General features: G+C 42.8%; 1 protein-coding gene and 1 long non-coding RNA gene across 3 annotated transcripts; one reads left to right on the forward strand and one right to left on the reverse strand.

The window, feature by feature from the left end:
- The first annotated feature begins 5,751 nt into the window (after nucleotides 1–5,751).
- LOC136356715 (uncharacterized) lies at nucleotides 5,752–6,558 on the forward strand. The gene is made up of 2 exons (XR_010741641.1): nucleotides 5,752–6,325; nucleotides 6,400–6,558. It is a non-coding gene; the product is annotated as an uncharacterized lncRNA (long non-coding RNA).
- A 6,027-nt stretch (nucleotides 6,559–12,585) lies between these two features.
- LOC4338024 (acid phosphatase 1-like) lies at nucleotides 12,586–19,937 on the reverse strand. 2 transcript variants are annotated; one of them, XM_066310490.1, is made up of 2 exons: nucleotides 19,262–19,796; nucleotides 12,586–13,020 (listed from the first exon to the last, which is right to left on the reverse strand). In XM_066310490.1, exons 1-2 carry the CDS (start codon nucleotides 19,717–19,719, stop codon nucleotides 12,963–12,965), a joined length of 516 nt encoding a protein of 171 aa, XP_066166587.1. In that variant the 5' UTR covers nucleotides 19,720–19,796; the 3' UTR covers nucleotides 12,586–12,962. The 2 variants fall into 2 exon arrangements, with proteins under 2 accessions (XP_066166587.1, XP_066166586.1); XM_066310489.1 differs by lacking the exon at nucleotides 12,586–13,020 and adding an exon at nucleotides 15,621–16,184 and having other exon boundaries at nucleotides 19,262–19,937.
- Between the last annotated feature and the right edge of the window lie 294 nt (nucleotides 19,938–20,231).

Consider the following 20,231-nt stretch of genomic DNA (forward strand, 5'->3'; position numbering starts at 1 on the left):
GCTTCCTGACCACCTCTCTGAACAGCTGCTACACTTTCATTCTCCAGAAATATGTTTATATCTTCCTCACTAAAATTTTGATCTGGATTTTCTGCACTTTTATCTTGCTCTATTTCCTCAACTTGCTGAAATGTAACTATTGCATGATCAGACAATAAATCCTCTTCTGTTGCTTGCTCAAAGTGCCGGTCAAAACTGGCATCAGCCTCAATAGTTTGAGTCTGCATTTCATTATAAATCACTTCTACAGATGATGCCTTCAATTGTACTGTTGACCTGCACATCTCAGCTTGATTATCAACATCAGCGTTTGATTTCTGCATTTCATCATATAGCATGTCCAGTGATGCCACAGGAGGATGCACAGCTACACTTTGTGGCAAAGAGTTGCACATCTGAGAGGTGTCTGTTTGTGCATTTTGCAGGTCATTTTGTTGATAACCATTGTGAGGATCTAAACCCCAAAAGGTGTTGTCATACTCAAATCTATTGGATGTCAAATATAGAGCACTCTGCAATGGTAAAAAAACAATTCTAATAAAGAGATCTTTTTTATAATTCTATTTTGATTTGAACTTTTAACCTGATTAGCTATATCCACACCAATCATGAATATGTTTTTAATCAAATAATAGGATGGCACAGCACAAATCAAATAAACAAAAGGGAACACACCTCTGATTCAATAGGAGATTGCAATAGCTGCATGAAACTGCCATAAGTGCTTTGGAGCAGGGGAAGATTGCAATAGCTGCATGAAACTGCCATAAGTGCTTTGGAGCAGGGGAAGACCACCCTGTTTTGCAAAAAAAGACAGTGTGGGGTTATGACTGTGCACATAAAGTTTTAGTTAAATATTTCATTTAATATGTGTTTTATTTTCTACTCACTGCCACCTGAGCACCAGGAAGAATTGCATTAGGTGAGACAGAGACTTGCTGGATTAAATTTGTATAGGTGATGCCTCCCTCCTATGATAATCTGAATAACATCCCATAGTCTACATTTGATTCTGTCTCTGTGCCCTGCACATTTGGATAGATGACAAAAATGGCATTACATCCTTTCTGTATAATGTAATGGCATTGCATGAACTGAGAGATCCCATAATTCAAAGAATGACCACAAGAGAACAACTACTTGAACCAGAGTAGTTTTAACAGTTAGTGAATCAAGATATTTCTAAGTTGTGCACTGTTTAAAAATTCAGTCACCCTGTTGTGCATAAGGAAAAGCAGACACTCTGTATAAGATTTGCTATAGTTGAGTGCAGTTTTTTTTGCAGTATTGCATTACAACCACATGAAAAAATAGACCAGATTAATGTTGTGTTGCTTATGAGTTTTTATATAATAAAGTTTTGTGCAGGGAAGCAGCAGAAAATGCAGGGATAGTGGAAAGGGAAGAAAAGCAAAAAAAAAAGAGAGAAAGGAAGAAGAGGTTAAACTAGAGAGGGGGAACACAGAACAAAAAAAACCTCCATCAAGTAAATTTCCCCCAAGTTCTTCCTGTTCTTTCCTCAACACACGTTGTTCTTTAGAGGATGGGGGTGGTGGAAAGGGAAGAAAAGCAAAAAAAAAATCAAAAGATGGGAGGAAGAGGTGAAAAGGAGGGAGGTGGGAAAAAAGAGCAAAGAGAAAAACCTCCATTAAGTAAAAATTTCTCAGGTTCTTCCTGTCCCCCCAGCACACGTTCTATCTCCTTCTTCGTGTTCTTTCTCTCCTTTCTCCTATTTGCTTTTCCAATCTGAGTTTTGATCTCTCCTCTCATTTTTCTTTTGGATCTGAGTTTTGATCTGAGTTTCTATCTTGGAGCACAAGACATTTTTTTAAGGGACCCAGGGAGTGGACCATTTTTATGACAGAACCCAATTCGGAGCTAAAAAGCCCAAAACGGGTATCATGTGAGAGCTCATTTGTTTTGTTGAAAAAAGCCCAAATCACAGATAAAAAACTGAAAATCTAGACTCACTGAACTACAACCCAAAACAGACTCGGGCCCAACACCTTCGCTGGCCCATAACACAGCCCAAAAAACTGGGGCCCAAACATTGGGCTTTTGTTAGTTTTTTGGACCCAAAAGTGTGTTTTAACCAACTTTGGGCTTTGGGCTTTTTGTTAGTTTTTGGGCCCAAACATCTGCACCAGGTTGTGATTTTTTTTGCACGTCACATTTTGATTTCTTGAGCTTTACAGTTAGATACATATCTAATGGTGCATAAAGTTGACTGATCAAATGCAAAAATTGCAATCGAATAGGCGGTCCCAACAAAGTTTGTCGAGATTTTTCATAAACGGTGAATTGAACTGAATTGGGAAAGATACGGCCCGGTTTTTACGGAGTTAAGACACAAGTCCCGTTCACATGTGCACGTGACATATAAGGTTGCTAGGTTAGGTAGTAAAAGGAAAACAGGAAGCGAAAGTAAAGCTAATACTGCGTCACGCAATGCATCGCAATTAACTGATCGATTTATGGCCTATCTCCTACATCGTCGATATTGTTTTAGTTCTTTTCTGTTCTTTTTCACTAGTACGAAAACCATCTTTCGTGGTAGACATTTTAGGTTTTCGTTAGCAGTTTTTGGCACTGCCACAAAGCAAAGACCAGTGAAGATCAAGATCTTCGATAGCAGTTATCAGTCGCCAGCGATAATTGATTTTCGCCGGCGGTTGTGTTATACCGGCCGCCAGCGATAAACTATTTTCGCTCGCGGTTGTGTTATACCAGCCGCCTGTAAAAATAGTTGCCCAGGTTAAAAAAATGTCGGAGCAACTCCGCTCCGTTCGCCTCCGTCAACGCCAGTTCAAATTATTCCCAAATCCAATCCTCGATTCAAAAATTCACATAAATTTACAACAACAATTTACAATAAAAATATTTCCATTCACAGTCAAAAGTTTCCATTCACAATCCACATAAATCCACACAAATCAACATAAGTTTTCCATTTATAATCCACACAAATGCACACAAATCCACACAAATCCACAGAAATCCGAGCACCAGCTGAGCACCACCGCCCATGGCCCGGCGGAGTCGGCTTCACGCTCCCCGTGGCCTGGCGGCGTCGGTCGTGACGAGGTCAAGGGCGACGGTCGTGCTCCACCGCCCAAGGCCCCGCGGCTGTGCTCCCCGCGCCACCACCAGGGCGGATCCGTCCTCTCCACGCTCGTCCTCCCCGGCGGCGGCTTCCTCCCCTCAGACAGATCTGGGAGAGGGTAGAGGAGGGGATTCGTGGTCGCCATCGTCGCCGCTTCCATTGTGGTCACTGTCGTCGCTGTGCACATCCACGCCGTGCACCTCCCGCCCATCATGGTCGCCATCGTCGGCGTCGCGCCCATCCCGGCCACGCCCCTCCCAGATCTCGGTCGCCGACAGGAGGAGGCTGGGGGCGTAGGGAAGGAGGAGGGGAGAGAGGTGGGGGCAGAGGAGGAGAGGGAGGTGGGTGGGTGGAGAGGAGGAGAGAGAGACAGTGGGGTGGGTGGGTGAAGGGAAAATATCTCAGCGCGCGCGTGATTTTAAATGACGTCAATTTGTTTTTGCGGGCTCTGTTTTTTCGCTGGCAGAACTGTTTAGTAAACGCCAGCGAAAACGTCGGTTTTCGCAGGCGGACATTTAAAAGGTCCGCCTCGAAAAATAGAGTATTTTTTATGGCGGAGTCTTAATGTGGCCACCAGAGAAGATCGGTTTTCACTAGCGGTCCTATATTCCCCACCCCTCCTTATTTTTTTGTTGGTGGTTTTAGCATATGGTCAGTGAAAATTATAGTGTTGCCATGAAAAATTGTTTTTCTGTCAGTGTTTTCACTTTTGATCGATTGGGAACGGAGTATGTAAGGGGATCTGACGAGGAGACAGATAAATTGATTTCTCGGAGGGTTATGCTTCTCCGATATTTATTTTATTTAATTTGGGTTTTGCGTGTGATTCATGTTGTCTAATACTCCCTCTGTCTCATAATATAAGGGATTTTGAGTTTTTACTTGTAGTGTTTGACCACTTGTCTTATTAAAAAAAAAATTATGCAAATATAAAAACAAAAAGTTGTGCGTAAAGTACTTTGGATAATAAAGTAAGTCAAAAAAAGTAATAATAATTCCAAAATTTTTTTAATAAGACGAGTAGTCAAACCATGCAAGCAAAAACTCAAAATCCCTTATAATCCCTTATATTATAGAATGGAGGGAGTAGGTGAAAAGATTTCGTTGGCATTCAGACCTGTGTATGTGTTTCTTTTGATTTTTACTTATTTTTGGTTCGACTAGCAAAAGTGCCCGTGTGTTGCGCCGGGTGATTACGGTATGTGTACAGTGACAAAAAAAATTGCTGTTTGGTTTAGACAACTTATCAGCTCAAAAAAATTATTTGTTTTTAGATAAATAATCTGCTCTATATTTGTGAAATATATATGTTGTTTAGTTTGGATGATTTGTAGCATGGAAGAAAATGAATGGAAGAACAATGCGAATGTCTTTGTCCACAAGGCGACGGATGAAAAGTTATATGACGAACGGAAATATTTATTTTTTTATGTAGGTAAGTCTAATAAAATACGAGTGGAATTTTTGTACTCAATGTACTTTGAATTGTGAGAATATATATATTTTTTAGAAACACATAGTACAAACGCGCTCACAACACGAGCGTTGAGATTGACGAAGTCACCATGAATGCCTCGAGCACCCGTGTCAAATCAAATATTTGAATCCAGATTGACTGGTTCCACCACAAGAAGCTGTGGAAATATACATGTGTATTGTTACCTAAAGAAAATATGTGAAGTTTAACAAATCGTAAAAATCAAACTTAAAGCTAAGCGAGGCATAATTGAACGACATACCAAGAAAAGCAAAGAATACATAAGGAGTTGTATAAGAAATATTTTTAAAAATACTTGCATGCTAACTTGAGATGAAAGTTGGACTCCTAATTACAGATCATGAATTTCTTTAAAAAAAATATCCAAACGAATTTCTATAGTAATTTTCACCCTAACTAAACCGTATAACAATAATAGTAATAGTAAGATTAAAACTAGTAAGACTAAAATAGTTTTCACCCGTTGTAATGCACGAACATTTTTTCTAATCACCATCATTATGTGGGGTGTTGAGAAATGTTGGTACATTATCGAAAATATATGTTGGTACAATATTAGTTTTTTATAGCTGAATGGTTTGCACTTGACGAATCCTTCGCAGAGTGTCAGCCATCAAGTTTTGAGCGGAATCGTGGAGTTCACCGCCGGGAGCGTGACAGGGGCACGACCCATTTGATGTGGCACGGGCCATTTGATGTGTTGACACGTTTCGACCCACTAAGGAGGCATTGAGCTGATGCCGGAAGCCCAGATATTTGGGTCTGGACTTACCAGGCTATCCCGTTCCGGCCCAAATATATTGCGTCGTCCAAATGAGAGAACATCCGATACATTGGAGCGTCGCACAGAAGAGAAAAATTTCAGCATGGACCCCACCTCCTCTAGAACAGTGGAACCTTATCTCCTCGTGACTCTCCGCCTCTTGAATCCTCGACTTCCTTCCTGGCCCGCTTTTCTCTCCGTCGTTTCACCATCGCCATTCCTTCCTGGCTTCTCTCTTGTCACTTCGGGCCAGTTTTGGTTTGGTGTCATATCAAAATTTTAGTAGTATCAAAGTTTAGGCAACTTTTAGCACTACTAAATTTAGATGGCCAAAACTTTTCTATCTAAAGAGATGTGTTGTTAAAATTTAGCACCAATCCAAACAATTAGAAACACTATTGAAGATTGCCATTGAATTGATAGGGCATAATTTGGAACCAAACCAAACTAGCCCTTCGTCTATCTCGTGGCTCTATGGCTTCAATAGAAATCTCCGTTTCCCCATCTTTCCTTTGCCACACCCCATCGATAGCGGCACACCTTCTCCCACTCCACGGCTCACTACTCCCCGGCAGTGCCGGCGCACCTCTTCCAATACCCGACTCGCCACTCCCAGCGACGGCGGCGCACCATTAAGTCCCTCCTTCTTAGATCCGACCGGAGGAGGGGAGGGGAGGGCAGCGGCAGTGCCACAACAGCCGGCAACGCTCCCCTCCCCTTCCTTCCTTCCTCCCCGCTCCTAAATCAGGCCGGAAGAGAGGAGCAACAGCGGTGGCGGCCACCACAAGCAGCAGAGGTGGCGCACCTCCCTCCCTTGCTCCCAGATCCGGCCGGAGGAGGGAGCGACGGTGGCGGAGGCGGCACTCCCTGCCCTGCCTCCCTCCCTCCCAGATCTGGCCGGAGGAGGGGAGGGCGGTGGCAGCGTCGGCCCTAGCGACAGCGGCCGACACCGATGCCGAAGGTCAGTGTCCCCGTCGTTTTCTCCCTCCCCCAATCCTCTATCCCTCTGATCTCGTTGGCGGCGGTTGTCTGTAGGGCAGCAAGCGGCCGGAATTTTTCACTGGTGAACAACGAAAGCAAGTTGTCTTGATTTTCTAAATCCACGTGATAAATTCTGTAATATTGATTATGTGATGTGTGATTGATTGTTTATGTGTTTATTATCTGATTGGAATCATCGGCTTGATTTCTGAACTTGTGATTATTTTTCTCTTTTTGATTGGATTAGATGGATCCGGAATCCTGAAACATGGTAGAAAGAAAACCGGATGCGTAAATGTGGTAGAATCTGGCAAACTGGAGTACGAATCGGTGTGGGTTTTTTTTTTCGCGTGATACTTGTGCGCCGGATCAGATCGGATAACGCGGTGGTGACGGACGAAAAACGCACGGACGAAAAAACGTTGGTGAAAAGGATGTGACGAAAGGAAAAATCTAAATTTTTAATTAGTTAAGATTAAGATTTGTGTGTTGTTGTATTTTCTAATCCGTGAAAAGATGTTCGTCCGGCCATGCAATTTGTGGTGCCAATGCAAACGTTCTTTGCGGGCCTAGTGCGCTCATGGGCAAAGACACGCAGGGCACAACGTAGGATGAGAATCAGACTCACTGAGGACACGACGTGGTGAGTGGTGGAGCAGTGAGTTGGGTGGAAGTTTTGCTGAATTCCATTAAAAACGAGTTATTAGCTTTCAGATTTTTAAATTTGAAGTAAATCAAATTAATTGTGAAACCCTCTGTTCAGCCATTTTACCTTTTTGCCTCAATTATTTTTCCAAAGTGAAAACCTTTCTTTCACTGACAGGTTGGTCCCGCAGTATTTTATTTAGCAAGGCATTTATTTTTTTAAGCGAAAAGTCCTGAGACGTTCCCATGTGGGGCTGGGTCAAATCTTTTTTTTTCCGAGGGACAGGCAAGGAGCTCCTGCAATTTCACTATAGAAAAAGAGAGTTGATCCAGTTTATAAGGAAAACCGGACCCAAAAAGCTTACAACGGCAAGATTAATTTCAGGAAAATTGGCGAAAACCCGGCATTAACAAACGGAATACAAAGAACAACAGTCCAACACGGGAAGAAACTCCTAAAATGAAGCCTTCAAGAAGTTAACGCCGACAGAACGGCGACAACGCCCGATACTAGCCAATCTAAGGTTTTCACCCAGAGAATTCCCTTGAGGTGGAGTTGAAACGAGCGCTCCAAAAGCCACGCCACCTTCAAGAAGTTGAACGGCGCCCGAGGGCGTCGCCGTTGCTAGCACCGGAGCGGAACAAGGTTTTCACCTCGGAGACCCTGTAAACCAAAGCATCCACGGCGGAAGCTCCCAAATACCACCTGCACACCGAATGGTACCTGCATTATTCACACCACCTGCACGATGACTGGACTCCACACCACCAACCTCGACTGAGGATGCGCTAGATCTGGACCTAGGATCTCGATCCGGCCATCCTCCTTGCACCACCGTCGCCAGCCGACGCCACAAGGGCAACATCTGGCGATAGAGGCCGCCGGCGCTGCACGTTCCTTCCACCACCGGACGCGGCGCCATCGCCGGATCCGTGAACAACACCACCGACATCGCTATCCCCGCCGCCCTCACCATCCCCGCCGCCATCGGCTACCGCCGCCTAGAGCAGCGCGCCCCAATCATCACCAAACGCCGCGCCGTCAACTGGTCCGTGGAACTCCACCACCGCCGTCGCCATCCCCGCCGCCGTCGGCGTCGTTCTTATCCCCGCCAGATCCTGTCGGAGCGGCGCGGATCTTGCGGTTTTCAGTGCCACCTCCCTGGGTGACTCCCCAGGTCACCCGAGCGCGCGCGAGAGAGGGGCCCCGCCGCCGCCGTCCTTGTGGCTACGCGGCTTTGCCGGCGGCCACTCGGGCGGCCGCGAGGCGGAAGAGGGAGGTGAGGGAGAAGGGGCGGCCAGGTCGTCGCATCCTGTGCCGCCCCGGGAGAGGACGACACGAGAGCCGAGTAGTGTTTCAGATATGGTTAATTTTATGAGCGCCAGCTGGGTCAAATCTAGCTAGGTGAAACTCGACCAACAAATGGTTAGAGCCCACATGTCAGTGGCACATGCTTTAAACATGGCTTTAATTAGTTTTCATTAGCAGGGGTGGCCTATATGTCAGCTAGATTAACGTCTTAACCAAGTCATTAACTTAATTATTTAGAAAGAGCTACAAATCGGACGTCCGATGATGTAAAAAAAAATGAACGGTCAACATTTTCTATATGTTTAAGAGGTATAACTTAATGTTGCACCCAAAATCCTACAAAGAAACTACTGTCTATTATAGACTAGTGGTTCTATGTGATAGATCTCGATTTCAAAATAAATCTGAAAGTTGAACGGAGTCAAACGGAATATTACTAGAATATTTCTTTGTTGTGACGGCGAGAGAGAGATACAATGGACTTTATCTTGGGGTGAGCTTGGGCTTCAGCCCAGAGATGAAGGAGGCCGGTCAGGGATGTTAGTTACACTTTCTGGAGAGGAGCTTGGAATGTAGGGTGATGTCATCAAGACTTTTGATAGAGAGGGAGGCCTCTGGTGCACTTCGGCCCGAAAGAGAGAGACTATGGACTCATGAAGGGGATGGCTTCTTGGGCTAACAAGGAAGAGGGATATGATATGGACTTTGTTAAGATTTCAAGGTTGGGCTCTACATGTAAGTGACCGAGAATTGAAGTGGACATGGATCCCACTCCTTTTCTTTCTTTTCTTTTTCTTTTCTTTGGGCGTGGCTAATGGGCGTCACCCCCATCCCCCTAATACGCTCCTCTCCCCTTTCCTCCTTCCCTTCTTCTCAACCTACTACACCATAATTTTTTTAAAAAACTAGAGAAAATGCATGTGCGACGCAACGGGTGAAGGCTATTCTAATCTTTTTATTGTTATAAGGTTTAGTTCAGGTAAAACTCACCGTTAGAATTCGCTTGGATATATTTTTTTAGAAAATCATGAGTTATTATTAGGAGTCCGATCGTCTCGAGTTAGCATGCGAGTTTTTTTTAAGAGATTTCTATACGATTCCTCCGGTATTTCTAAAAGCAAACAAACTTAAAAACAAACTCAAATACGGATATGTATTTTCAAAAGCAAACGAACTTAAAAACCGACTCATACACAGATGACGTACCAAAGTTCTAGCAAAAACATTTTTAATTTTTATAATAGTAGGGATAAGATAACAAAGTTAGAAAAATTTATGTATAGAAATACTATATATAAAACATATTTGAATTCAAATTAAAATTTGAAACGGGTATGTAAACTTTTGACTTATAAACTTTGGGCCTATAAACTAATATTTGAATTCAAATTCAAATTTGAATCGGGTATGTAAATTTTTGACTTATAAATTTTGGGTCTGTAAACTTTAGGTGTATAAATTTTAGATGTATAGAAATACTATATATAAAAAATATTTGAATTCAAATTCAAATTTGAATCGGGTATATAAACTTTTGACTTATAAACTTTAGGTCTCTAAACTTTAGGTGTATAAACTTTAGATGTATATAAATACTATATATATATATATATATATATATATATATATATAAAATATTTGAATTCAAATTCAAATTTGAATCGGATATATAAACCTTTGACTTATAAACTTTGGGTCTCTAAACTTTAGGTGAATAAAATTTAGATGTGTAAACTTGACGCGTACAAACTTTAGGTGCATAAATTTACTAAAATAGGAAAGTAATGCGGTGCCATAAAAGAAAACCACATAGGAGGGGAGTAATCGCTGCCTCGCTTGGGGCGATCGATTGCCCGTTAGCCTTTTCGCTTTTCCTTTCCTCCTTTTTCTTTTCTCCCTTACGCCCTTCCTCTAGGTCTGTCCCTTTGTCCACTCGTGCGCGAGCCAGGGAATGAGGCGGCACGGCGCTTGACGTCGGCCGGCCTTGGGAGGCAGCGGGAGAGGAGCGAGATGCGGAGGATCCCGGCGAACCGGCGGTGTACACGGGGAGGCAGGTGGTAGGCATGGCGGTGGTTCCTTGCGCGGAACAGAGAGGGGATGAGAAGAAGTCGACGTTTTGGTGGTTTTTCGGGGAAGAAGAGGGCGCAGGGAGCATCACGTTGGCACGGCGAACCCGTTTTGGAGGTATTCTGGCGGCGTTTGAGCCCGGGTGTGCTTGGCCACGGTGGTCAGGGAGGGTGAGGAAGAAACGGGAGAGCCAGCAGTGGTCGAAGATGGCGAGATCAGTTGACGAGGTGGCATGGTAGGCGTCTAAGAACTCAGACGCCTCAGCTCCTCTCCGATGGCCGCCCCAACCGACCATCCTCCACGTACCCCTCTTCAATGCTAGGAAGAAAGCAACACAGAGAGGAACTGCCACCTCGTCAACCGATTTCGCCATCTTCGACCACTGCTGGCTCTCCCGTTTCTTCCTCACCCGGGTAGCCCTAATGGGCGATCGATCGCCCTGCAAATGGGGGTAGCAACCCGTTTCAAATTTGAATTTGAATTATATCTGATTCAAATTTGAATTTGAATTTGAATTCAAATATTTTCTATATATAGTATTTCTGTACACCTAAAGTTTATAGACCTAAAGTTTATAAGTCAAAAGTTTATATACCCGTTTCAAATTTGAATTTGAATTATATCCGATTCAAATTTGAATTTGAATTTGAATTCGAATATTTTCAATATATAGTATTTCTATGCATCTAAAGTTTATACATCTAAAGTTTATAAGTCAAAAGTTTACATATCCGATTCAAATTTGAATTCAAATTCAAATTTGAATCGGATATGTAAACTTTTGACTTATAAATTTTAGATGTATAAACTTTAGATGTGTAAACTTTACGTGTACTATATATAAAAAATATTTAAATTTAAATTCAAATTTGAATCGGGTATATAAACTTTTAACTTATAAACTTTGGGTCTATAAACTTTAGGTGTATAAACTTTATATGTGTAAACTTTAGATGTGTAAATTTAAGATGTACAAACTTTAGGTGCAAAAATTTACTAAAATAGGAAAGTAATGCGGTGCTAAAAAGGAAACCACGTGAAGAAACAGAAAAAAAAAGCGGTGGAAAAGACGAGAGCAGGTGCACGAACCTGGCAAAAAAAATGAACGAAAACTGATCGCCGCGCCGAGATTCCAGTGACCGATCGCTCATTAGAGATTTTGCCTACCATGTGCTCGATGGAATCCTTGTACCGGAATCACGGAGGTGAAGATGGGCGGGAGGCAGGGCTTTTGTAGGCGCGGTTGGCTCGGAGAGGAAGCCAAGGGCGAGAGAATTTGATGGGAAGAAAAAACCGAGACTGAGGACCGAGACCGAAAAAACCAAAACCGAACCTGAAGTACGTGAAGTTTCAGTCATCGGTCTATGCTTCGGTGTTCGGTCAGGTACTCAAGAAGATCGATTTTTTTTTTGGATAGTTCGGTCGTCCTCATCAGGTAACCGATCTGACCTAGATATATAAAAGGGTTGATTGGATCCATGCTATTGTAAGCGCATGGCCAGCAGATACTCTAACCGGCCATCCATCCTTCATTTGGCGTATAGAAGGGGAAAAACCAGCTCCAGATACGCTACCAGGCCCTCCAAAAGTGGAGGATGCGCCAAATTAGGAGAGAGAAGAGGCAAAAATGGAGTGTCTCTCTCCTCACGCCATTTTGCAACAGCCAACTCTCCTGCCCCCATCTGGACTTTCATGACCATCTCCCTCTGGCGCGACCTCCCCTCCATCGCCGTCGTCCCCAGCTAGCGAAGGAGAGCTCCCTTGCCGGTTTTTTCTTTTATTTTTTCAGCGAATCATGGAGTGAGGCATACCAGATCTGGACCGGCATCCGCCACGACGCCCCACGCGTGGCCGCCGCTTGCTGCCGGCGTGCGCGTGGTCCCTCGTCCGCCGCCGTCGCCCCGCGCGTGGCCGCCCTTCGCCTGCCGCTGCCGAGCCTCGCTTGCCGCCGTCGCCTGGTGCCCGCCGCCTTCCTCCTCGATCCGGCGTGTGCTTGGCCCCTCATCCACCGATTGCCGCCGCCCCGCATGTGGCCCATCATCTGGCGCCCCTCGCCAGCCGCCCCTCGCCAGCCGCCGCCACCCCTTGCCCGCTTCAACTTGCTTCCTCCCCGCTTCTCCTACGCTGCTTCGAGAGTTCGAGTGAATGGTGAAGGAGAAAGATAAAGCAAAGGTGAAAAAAGAAAAATATTATAAATGGATGGTAGTTGAAATATACTATTAAAATATAAGAGGATGAGATATAGAGGATGTAATATGGGTGATCTGTTGGAGTGGAGAGAAATATAAAGGAGGAATCCTTTTTGATGATAATCTAAATAGGCATATGGAGGATTGAATATGGATGAGCTGCTGGGATATGCTCTAAATACCCTATATAAAAACAGTGTTTGGCAGTCTGGCCGATCAGCCCATCTCTCATCTCATCAGCCTACTAGCCCAGGCGGTATCAAACGCCGCCACCATCAAGCGTTGCCCGTTTCTCTTCTATCTTCCCCCTGGCATGCTGCGCGCGCCGCCCGTGCCACCTTGTGTTGCTCGTCGCCGAGGCGTGCCGCCCCTCAGCACCGCACGTCGCCCCTCGCAGCCGCGGCCTACCGCCCGTCGCTGCCGCGGCTTGCCGCCTTGCGCCGCCCGTCATCGACGTCGACACTGCATCGAGGGAACAATCAATCGGCAGTCAACAAGAGATGAACGAAGGGGATCGGAGGGGTTGATGATGTACTCCCTCCGTATTTTATTTTAATGTATAACGCTGTTGACTTTTTAATCAATGTTTGACCATTCATCTTATTCAATTTTTTATGCAAATATAAAAATACTTATGTCATATTTAAAGAACATTTAATGAAAAAACAAGTCACACTAAAATAAATGATAATTACATAAATTTTTTTTAATACGACGAAAGGTCAAACGTCTATTAAAGAGTCAACGGCGTCCTATATTACAATACGCGGAGGGAGTACTACTATTCATTAGTGAGTTATTGCCTTATTGGGGCTTTTCTTTTGCAACGATAGTCTTTGATTGATTTTCTTGATTTTTTTTTCCCAATCGATGTTGGCTGCCTTCGGCACATAATACTTGGTCAGACCGAGACTGAACTTTCAGTTAACCGAACTGTCGCTTTGCAGACTTGTGAGGACAATTCGGTCGTCAACTCAGAAAGACTGAGGCCTTGTTTAGGTCTCAAAAAATTTTAGCTAAAAATATCACATCAAATATTTAGAAACACGTATAAAATACTAAATGTGGGAAAAAAAACCAATTACACAGTTTGCATGTAAATTGCGAGACAAATCTTTCGAGCCTAATTACGTCATGATTTGATAATGTGATGCTACAATAAACATTTGCTAATGACGGATTAATTAGGCTTAATAAATTCGTCTCGCAGTTTACAGGCGGAATCTATAATTTGTTTTATTATTAGTCTACATTTAATACTTTAATGTATGTCCGTATACTTTAAAAACTTTACACCCAAAAATAGTATTTGGCAAATGGGAAAGGAAAATAATTTCCCACCCATCTTTAAATCGTACCCATTTATTCTCCCTCTTCTATTTAATCCTAACCCTTTATTCATCTCTCGATCCCAATCCCACTCCCCATTTCCAATTATCCAAAACACACCCTAAGAACTAAACACATGGAGAAGACTCCGCGTCGGACGTCCGATATTCCACCAAATATCGGACACCGCGTGTCATCACACCACCTATGTATGCAGCATGCAAAAAAAAATCAGTCAGTCAAATGTTTCAGTTAACTAACAAGTGAAACATCAAGTTATTTAGCGTGAAACAAAAAAATCAGCAACTGAAACATTTAAAAAGTTTACCAAACATAATGAAGATACACGTTGAAACATATCGCTATCACATATGAAACAACCAATGTTAATGGATTGAAACATATGTTTTTCTTTTATCAAAATATAACCATGTGATATCTTGTTGTAAAGATTTAATTACAAAGAATACAACGGTGTGATCGGATCGTAGATTGGATAATTAGTTTAGGAGAAAAAACATTTTGAAACTTGTTAAAATGCATGCATGCATGTATGGATGAGGTGGAGAGAGAGTAGTGCACTTGGTTTTGGAAATTTTGTGAAACATGTTGAAGACAAACATTGAAACATATCACTATTACGTACGAAACAAAGAATGTTAACAGATTGAAACATATGACTATTTTTATTAGAATATAATCATGTGACATTTTGTTGTAAAGATTTAATCACAACGAATACAATGGTGTGATCGGATTGTAGATTGAAAAAGTAATTTAGGAGAACAATCGTTTTGAATATTATTAAATGAATACATGCAAGCATGGAGTGGAGAGAGAAAAGAGAGAGAGAGTAGCAATAGATATGCAGTAGCAAGTCACTGGCAAAGGTGGCATGCCGCGCATGTGCTGATGTGTGGTCACGAGTGTCAGAGAAGGCAGTCAAGAGCCATCCGATTTTTATGTTTGGATCGGACGACCAATTAGAAGTATTTTTGCTAAACACACCCTGAACTTTTTTAAAACCGAAAAATTCGGACCAAATTCTCCGTCAAGACCGAATGCCCACCCCTAGAAATCATCATCCTCGCGCTCCAGCGTTTGTCTCTAGCGAAGACAAGGGTGAGGCCGGGGAAGCTGAGTGATAGGGCACGTGGCAGCGGCGGATTTGGTGGACGGTGGTCCAACGCTGTGCAGGGGATAGCTGACGCACGCACGAGTACGGCCAGGGCGGGGCCGAGGGAGGACGGGCCGGTCACCAACTTGCGCGGGAATCCGGGCGAGGACGCTGTGAGGAGGGAGGAGCGCGACGCGGCACGGCATGCGACCGAGCGAACCGACGCCGCATGCGGTCGAATGCCCCGGCTCACACGTACTCCCTCGGTCAAAAAAACAAATGTAGAACAAGATGTGGTATATTGTATATCTTAGTACTACAAATCTATACATATAATATTAAAATATATCACATTTGGTATTAGGTTGGTTTTTATGGGAGGAGGGGTACTCCCTCAGTTAAAAAATTGGAGGTTGGGTTTTTGAGATGGAGGGAGTAAGCTAACAGCTAACAACACCGGACGAAAGAATAAAAATAAATCTAATTATTATTAGGGAACAAGCATATCCAATGCAAGAAATTGTATTAATTTAATAATTCCTTCATAAATTAAACGGAGATAAACAGAACAAGTTTGCTCACATAGATAAATTCTTGTACTGCTCTGGAACCATGATACTCCAACACACGTTTTATTAGAAATATCATCTACCAACAGCTAGTAGATGGCGATTATTAGAAGCAGTTCATCACAAGCAACATCATGAAGTGAACGTGACTAGATTTATGGCGCGCAAGCTTATTAGAACTAGCAATGGCCGCCGGCGCGAGCGCGGCAACCTATCCAATGTAGTATAAGGGGTCAGGCAGCTTGAAGGTGCGGGCGCCCTCCGGCGCGCCGAGGATGTCACTCCACTGGTCACCGATGTTCCCGACGATGATGAAGCCAGCGTCCTGCAGCTTCTGCCGCTCGCCGGACTTGTATTCAACGGCGGACCCTTGGAGCTCACCGGTGGCGTGCACCGCTGGCTTGAGCAGCAGTTTCTCCCACCCGGAGAATCCCTGTCGGTGGAGGTTCGTGACGGTGATGGTCCTTTGGTCTTCGGTGCGGCCTGTTAGGAACACCGGCTTGACGCCGAGCTCAAGCAGCCGGTAGTACAGTCACCTCGTCTCTGGCAGCGCCGGTGCGCTCCCCTCTGCCACGTACTCACGAAAGCTTGTCGCGTTGTATGGCGTTGCTCTGCGTGGGGTTGTAAAAATAGTTAATAAAAATGTTCATGCACTACTACAACTACTACAGAAAGCTGGATTGGTGCTAGTTAGAAAATCCCCTTAAATTCTGGTTTTCCCAACCGGCGCCAAGATAATTGCACTGATGATTTCGGCCATCGATACCGGCTTTTAGCTTAGAACCGGCGCCTATAATATCATATAGGTGCTGGTTCTAATCTAAAGAGCCACGTGGTTATTCTAATAAGTGTCGGTTCTTTAGAATAACCGGCACCTTTTAGTATCATATAGGTGTCAGTTATATCATTTTATATCATTTTTGACACCTATAGTGCCAATCTGAATGTCCATTTATGTAGTGGTGATATACATTCGAAATTAGTATAAAAGTTATAGGAGTTGCCACCAAAAAATTCCAAGTGTTCTGGAAATTTGACAGATTTAACGATTACTATAGTACTGAAGATCTGATGTGACCATCAAGTATATGCATACAACCAAGCATGAAAAATATGAAACATTGCCAAATAATACATCGGTTGAATGGAGGATCTACAATATATTAAAATCCAATGAGTTTCGGAATCCAGTTCAGCCTCCAGAGACAACGCTAGCTTTAAACGGACCTAGCGCCTTCATGCCAACTCCGATTGGGGTGTTTTTGGACTTAATGGAAATATTTTCTCCCTACCTTTCAAACGTATCCGGTCTCATATCTAAATTCATCTCGAGTCAATGGGAATCGTCAAAATAAAACAGTATTGTTGCTGAAACCAAACTTGGGTCTTGGACCTTATAATAGACTAGGTATATCTCGGAATTGTCTCCCTCCACCTCCACGAATTAGCACTTAACCCTAGTTGTATTTCCTCTATAAATATCTATGTACACCCTCTAAACAATTGAGTTTTGTTTAGTTGAATTTTGCCATGTGCGATTCACCTTGTCTCTAGTCCTCGCTTGATTAGTCAGCAACTATAGATTCAGAGTCCCTAATAGTTGGTGTGTTGATTTGCCAAGTCGATTAGATCTACCACTTCAATCACAACTATTTCTTTATGCATAATTAACTATTCGAAATATTTAGATTACATCTTATCTTGTTCTTCATGTGTTCTCTCGTTTGTATTGCAGTGATCAACAACCACGTGTCATGGGTTTGTGGTGTAGCGATTGCATGACATCTTGAATGTTCTGGTTGGTACCCACGTCGCAAACGTCGCACTCGATCAAAGCGAGATTTATCCCTCCACCAGAAGATCGGGCCACGAGAGATAGCATCATCAAAACCATGCAGTTGGTCCACATATAGCTCCATAATTGTGTACAATGTACTAAATTTTGGATATCAATATAGCTCCATAATTGTGTACAATGTACTAAATTTTGGATATGATATCGTAACCACTGCTACAATGACACTGCTGGACAATATGTATCCGACAAAATGTGTTATCTAACTGGACGTGAATGTTGCCAAAAAAATGCGTTGGGAGCCGTGCTCTCTCTCTTTACTAGTAAAATAGTAAAACTTTATCATGCATTTAAATACCAACTAGCAAAACTTTATTATACATTTAAACACCAACTAGCAAAACTTCAATACTAAATCTTTTGCCACCAACACTTTTACCAAAAAAAATTTGCCACAGCAAATTGATCTAAACAAGTCCTAACATGTATAACTTCATATTCACCGTTTAGTAACACGTATGATTTTTGTACTAACACCTATGCACATCCACCGTTCAATAAAACGTATAACTTGTGTATCTATCGTTTATTGTTTAGAGAGTTTATTAATGACATGTATAACTTATGTATCTATTAATGTTTTTTTATAAACTAGGTGCTACGTAACTATTATGTATCTATTAATGTTTTTTTATAAACTAGGTGCTATGTATCTATTAATGTGACAGTACGTGTGCCATGTGTATGCATGTCTCTTCCTTAATGATAAAACATATCACAAGAAAATAAATACTATTTATATATTTTTTTAACAATATGAATGGTTAAACTTCGTGACAAAAGTCAACATAGTTCATCATAATTTTGACATTTAATTAATTATCAGACATCAACTAGATTTGTAGATACTCCCTCCGTCCGACTCTGTAAGACGTACATGTATTTTAAGGTTCAACTCTTTAAATATTTGACGAATAAATAGTATATTACAAACTAAATTTGATTTGATGAAAGTAATATCATTGGATTGTCATTTAAATTTATTTTATATGATTATAATTTTGTTGCTACAAATATTATACTAGGATATGAGAAATTTAAAGTCAAAGATTAGTTTTAAAATCTATGTCAATTTTGATCGCGTCTTAGTAAGTACTCCATCCATCCAAAAGTTCCATTCTTTGGTTTTTTTTTCAAAAATCTAAGTACTATTTATAGTCACTATGTGCTATATTAAATTTTTGAGCGAAGCCCAAAAAGTCATTTTTAGTATTTATTAGTTACATGTTTATTGATTTTATCACATGATGAATGAATTAATTACTTATTAATCTTGGTAAAAAAGAAATAGGTTTTAAACTTTTGGATTTGGATGGAGAGAGTATTAATGGACTCTGTTGCCGTTCGTATATAGCAGTATTGTCTTGTGAGCCCGTTGTCGTATATACTTCCTCCGTATTGCCGTTCGTTATTATCTTGTCAGCCAGTTATCATATATACTTCTTCCGTATTGCCGTTTGTATAACCTCTGTTTTAGGTTATAAGACATTTTAACTTTGGTGAAAGTCAAACTGCTTCAAGTTTAACTAAGATTAACTAAGATTGTAGAAATAAATAATAACATTTTCGACCCAAGACAAATTCATTGTGAAAATATATTCAATTATTGATTTAATAAAACTAATTTGGTATTATAAATATTACTATATTTGTCTATGAATTTAGTCAAACTTAAGGGAGTTTGACTTTGACCAAAAATCAAAATATCTTATAACATGAAACGGCATGAAACGGAGGGAGTATATAGCAAGGTCAGCGGGAGCCCCGATGAAAATGAAGTGTATATACTGGTAGAAATACGTGTATATTATATAACTATATACGTATACGTACCCGAAGCCGTGCTTGGCGTAGTAGGGGAGGTTGGAGAGAGAGGTCTCGTCGATGTCGAACACCCAGATCTCCTTGCCATTGCCGGCGAGCTTGAGGGTCTCGGCGTAGGCGACGGCCTCGTCGACGACGACGGCGAAGTCGCGGCGGTAGTGTTCGCCTAGCATGTAGTGGCCGATGTAGCCCTCGCACTCGGCTGGCACCGTCCTCCAGTCGATCACGTTGTGCGCCTCCACGCCCAGCCTCCAGCTGTCGCAGGCCACGCCGGCGCGCGCCGCCAGCTGCCGGCCGGAGCCCAGCAGCGGCCGTAGCGCGTGTATGATCGGCGCCACCACAGCCTCGCCGCCGCCGTAGGCCAGTCTCTCCGTCGGCAACCGGATGTTCATCTCCCACGCGCTGCAGCCCACGGCCACCGCAGTGAGGAAGAGGATTAGGGGGAGTAGCCTCGCCGCCGTCACCATTGCTGCTGTTTGACTGTCCTAAGCTAAACGTGCCGCGTCCTTGAGCTGCGTAGGGGAGTGTGAGGAAGCAAGTGAAGTTTTATAGCGGAAACGCATGTATACGGACGTCCAGTGAGGATAAAAGTTTAATGGTATAGCCAACTATAAACTACAAATCATATATAATCAATTTAATAGTTAATTTATACAATAGGTAACTATAAATATATACTATATTGTTAATAATTGATCTTATATGTCATACGCATATAACATCTTATAGTCTGTGTAGTAGTTGGCTATAAATATATAGCCCGTTTCTCTTCCTCGTCGAGTGAGGATAAATGAATAAGACACCACACGCAACTAACCACTCATTTCTTATCCTCGTTTTTCACGCGAGGCGAAGGAGACAGGCAGCCACCCCGCACCCTACGAAGAAGACAGCCGCCGTCACCCTCACAGTACTTGATCCTTCCTCCTCATTGTTCCTCCGACTGCTAGCTACAGCGTGCTGGGCGAAGGCGGATGCT

Source organism: Oryza sativa, chromosome 5, assembly GCF_034140825.1.
Source record: "Oryza sativa Japonica Group chromosome 5, ASM3414082v1".
In the NCBI taxonomy this organism is placed as follows: Eukaryota; Viridiplantae; Streptophyta; class Magnoliopsida; order Poales; family Poaceae; genus Oryza; species Oryza sativa.

What these genes read in the sequence shown, in the direction of transcription:
- LOC4338024 (XM_066310489.1), bottom strand. Translation starts at nt 19,719, where the DNA reads ATGGTGACGGCGGCGAGGCTACTCCCCCTAATCCTCTTCCTCACTGCG. An exon ending in TACGCCAAGCACGGCTTCGG is followed by an intron (nt 16,185 to 19,261) that starts GTACGTATACGT and finishes AACCCCACGCAG; the next exon opens with AGCAACGCCATACAACGCGA.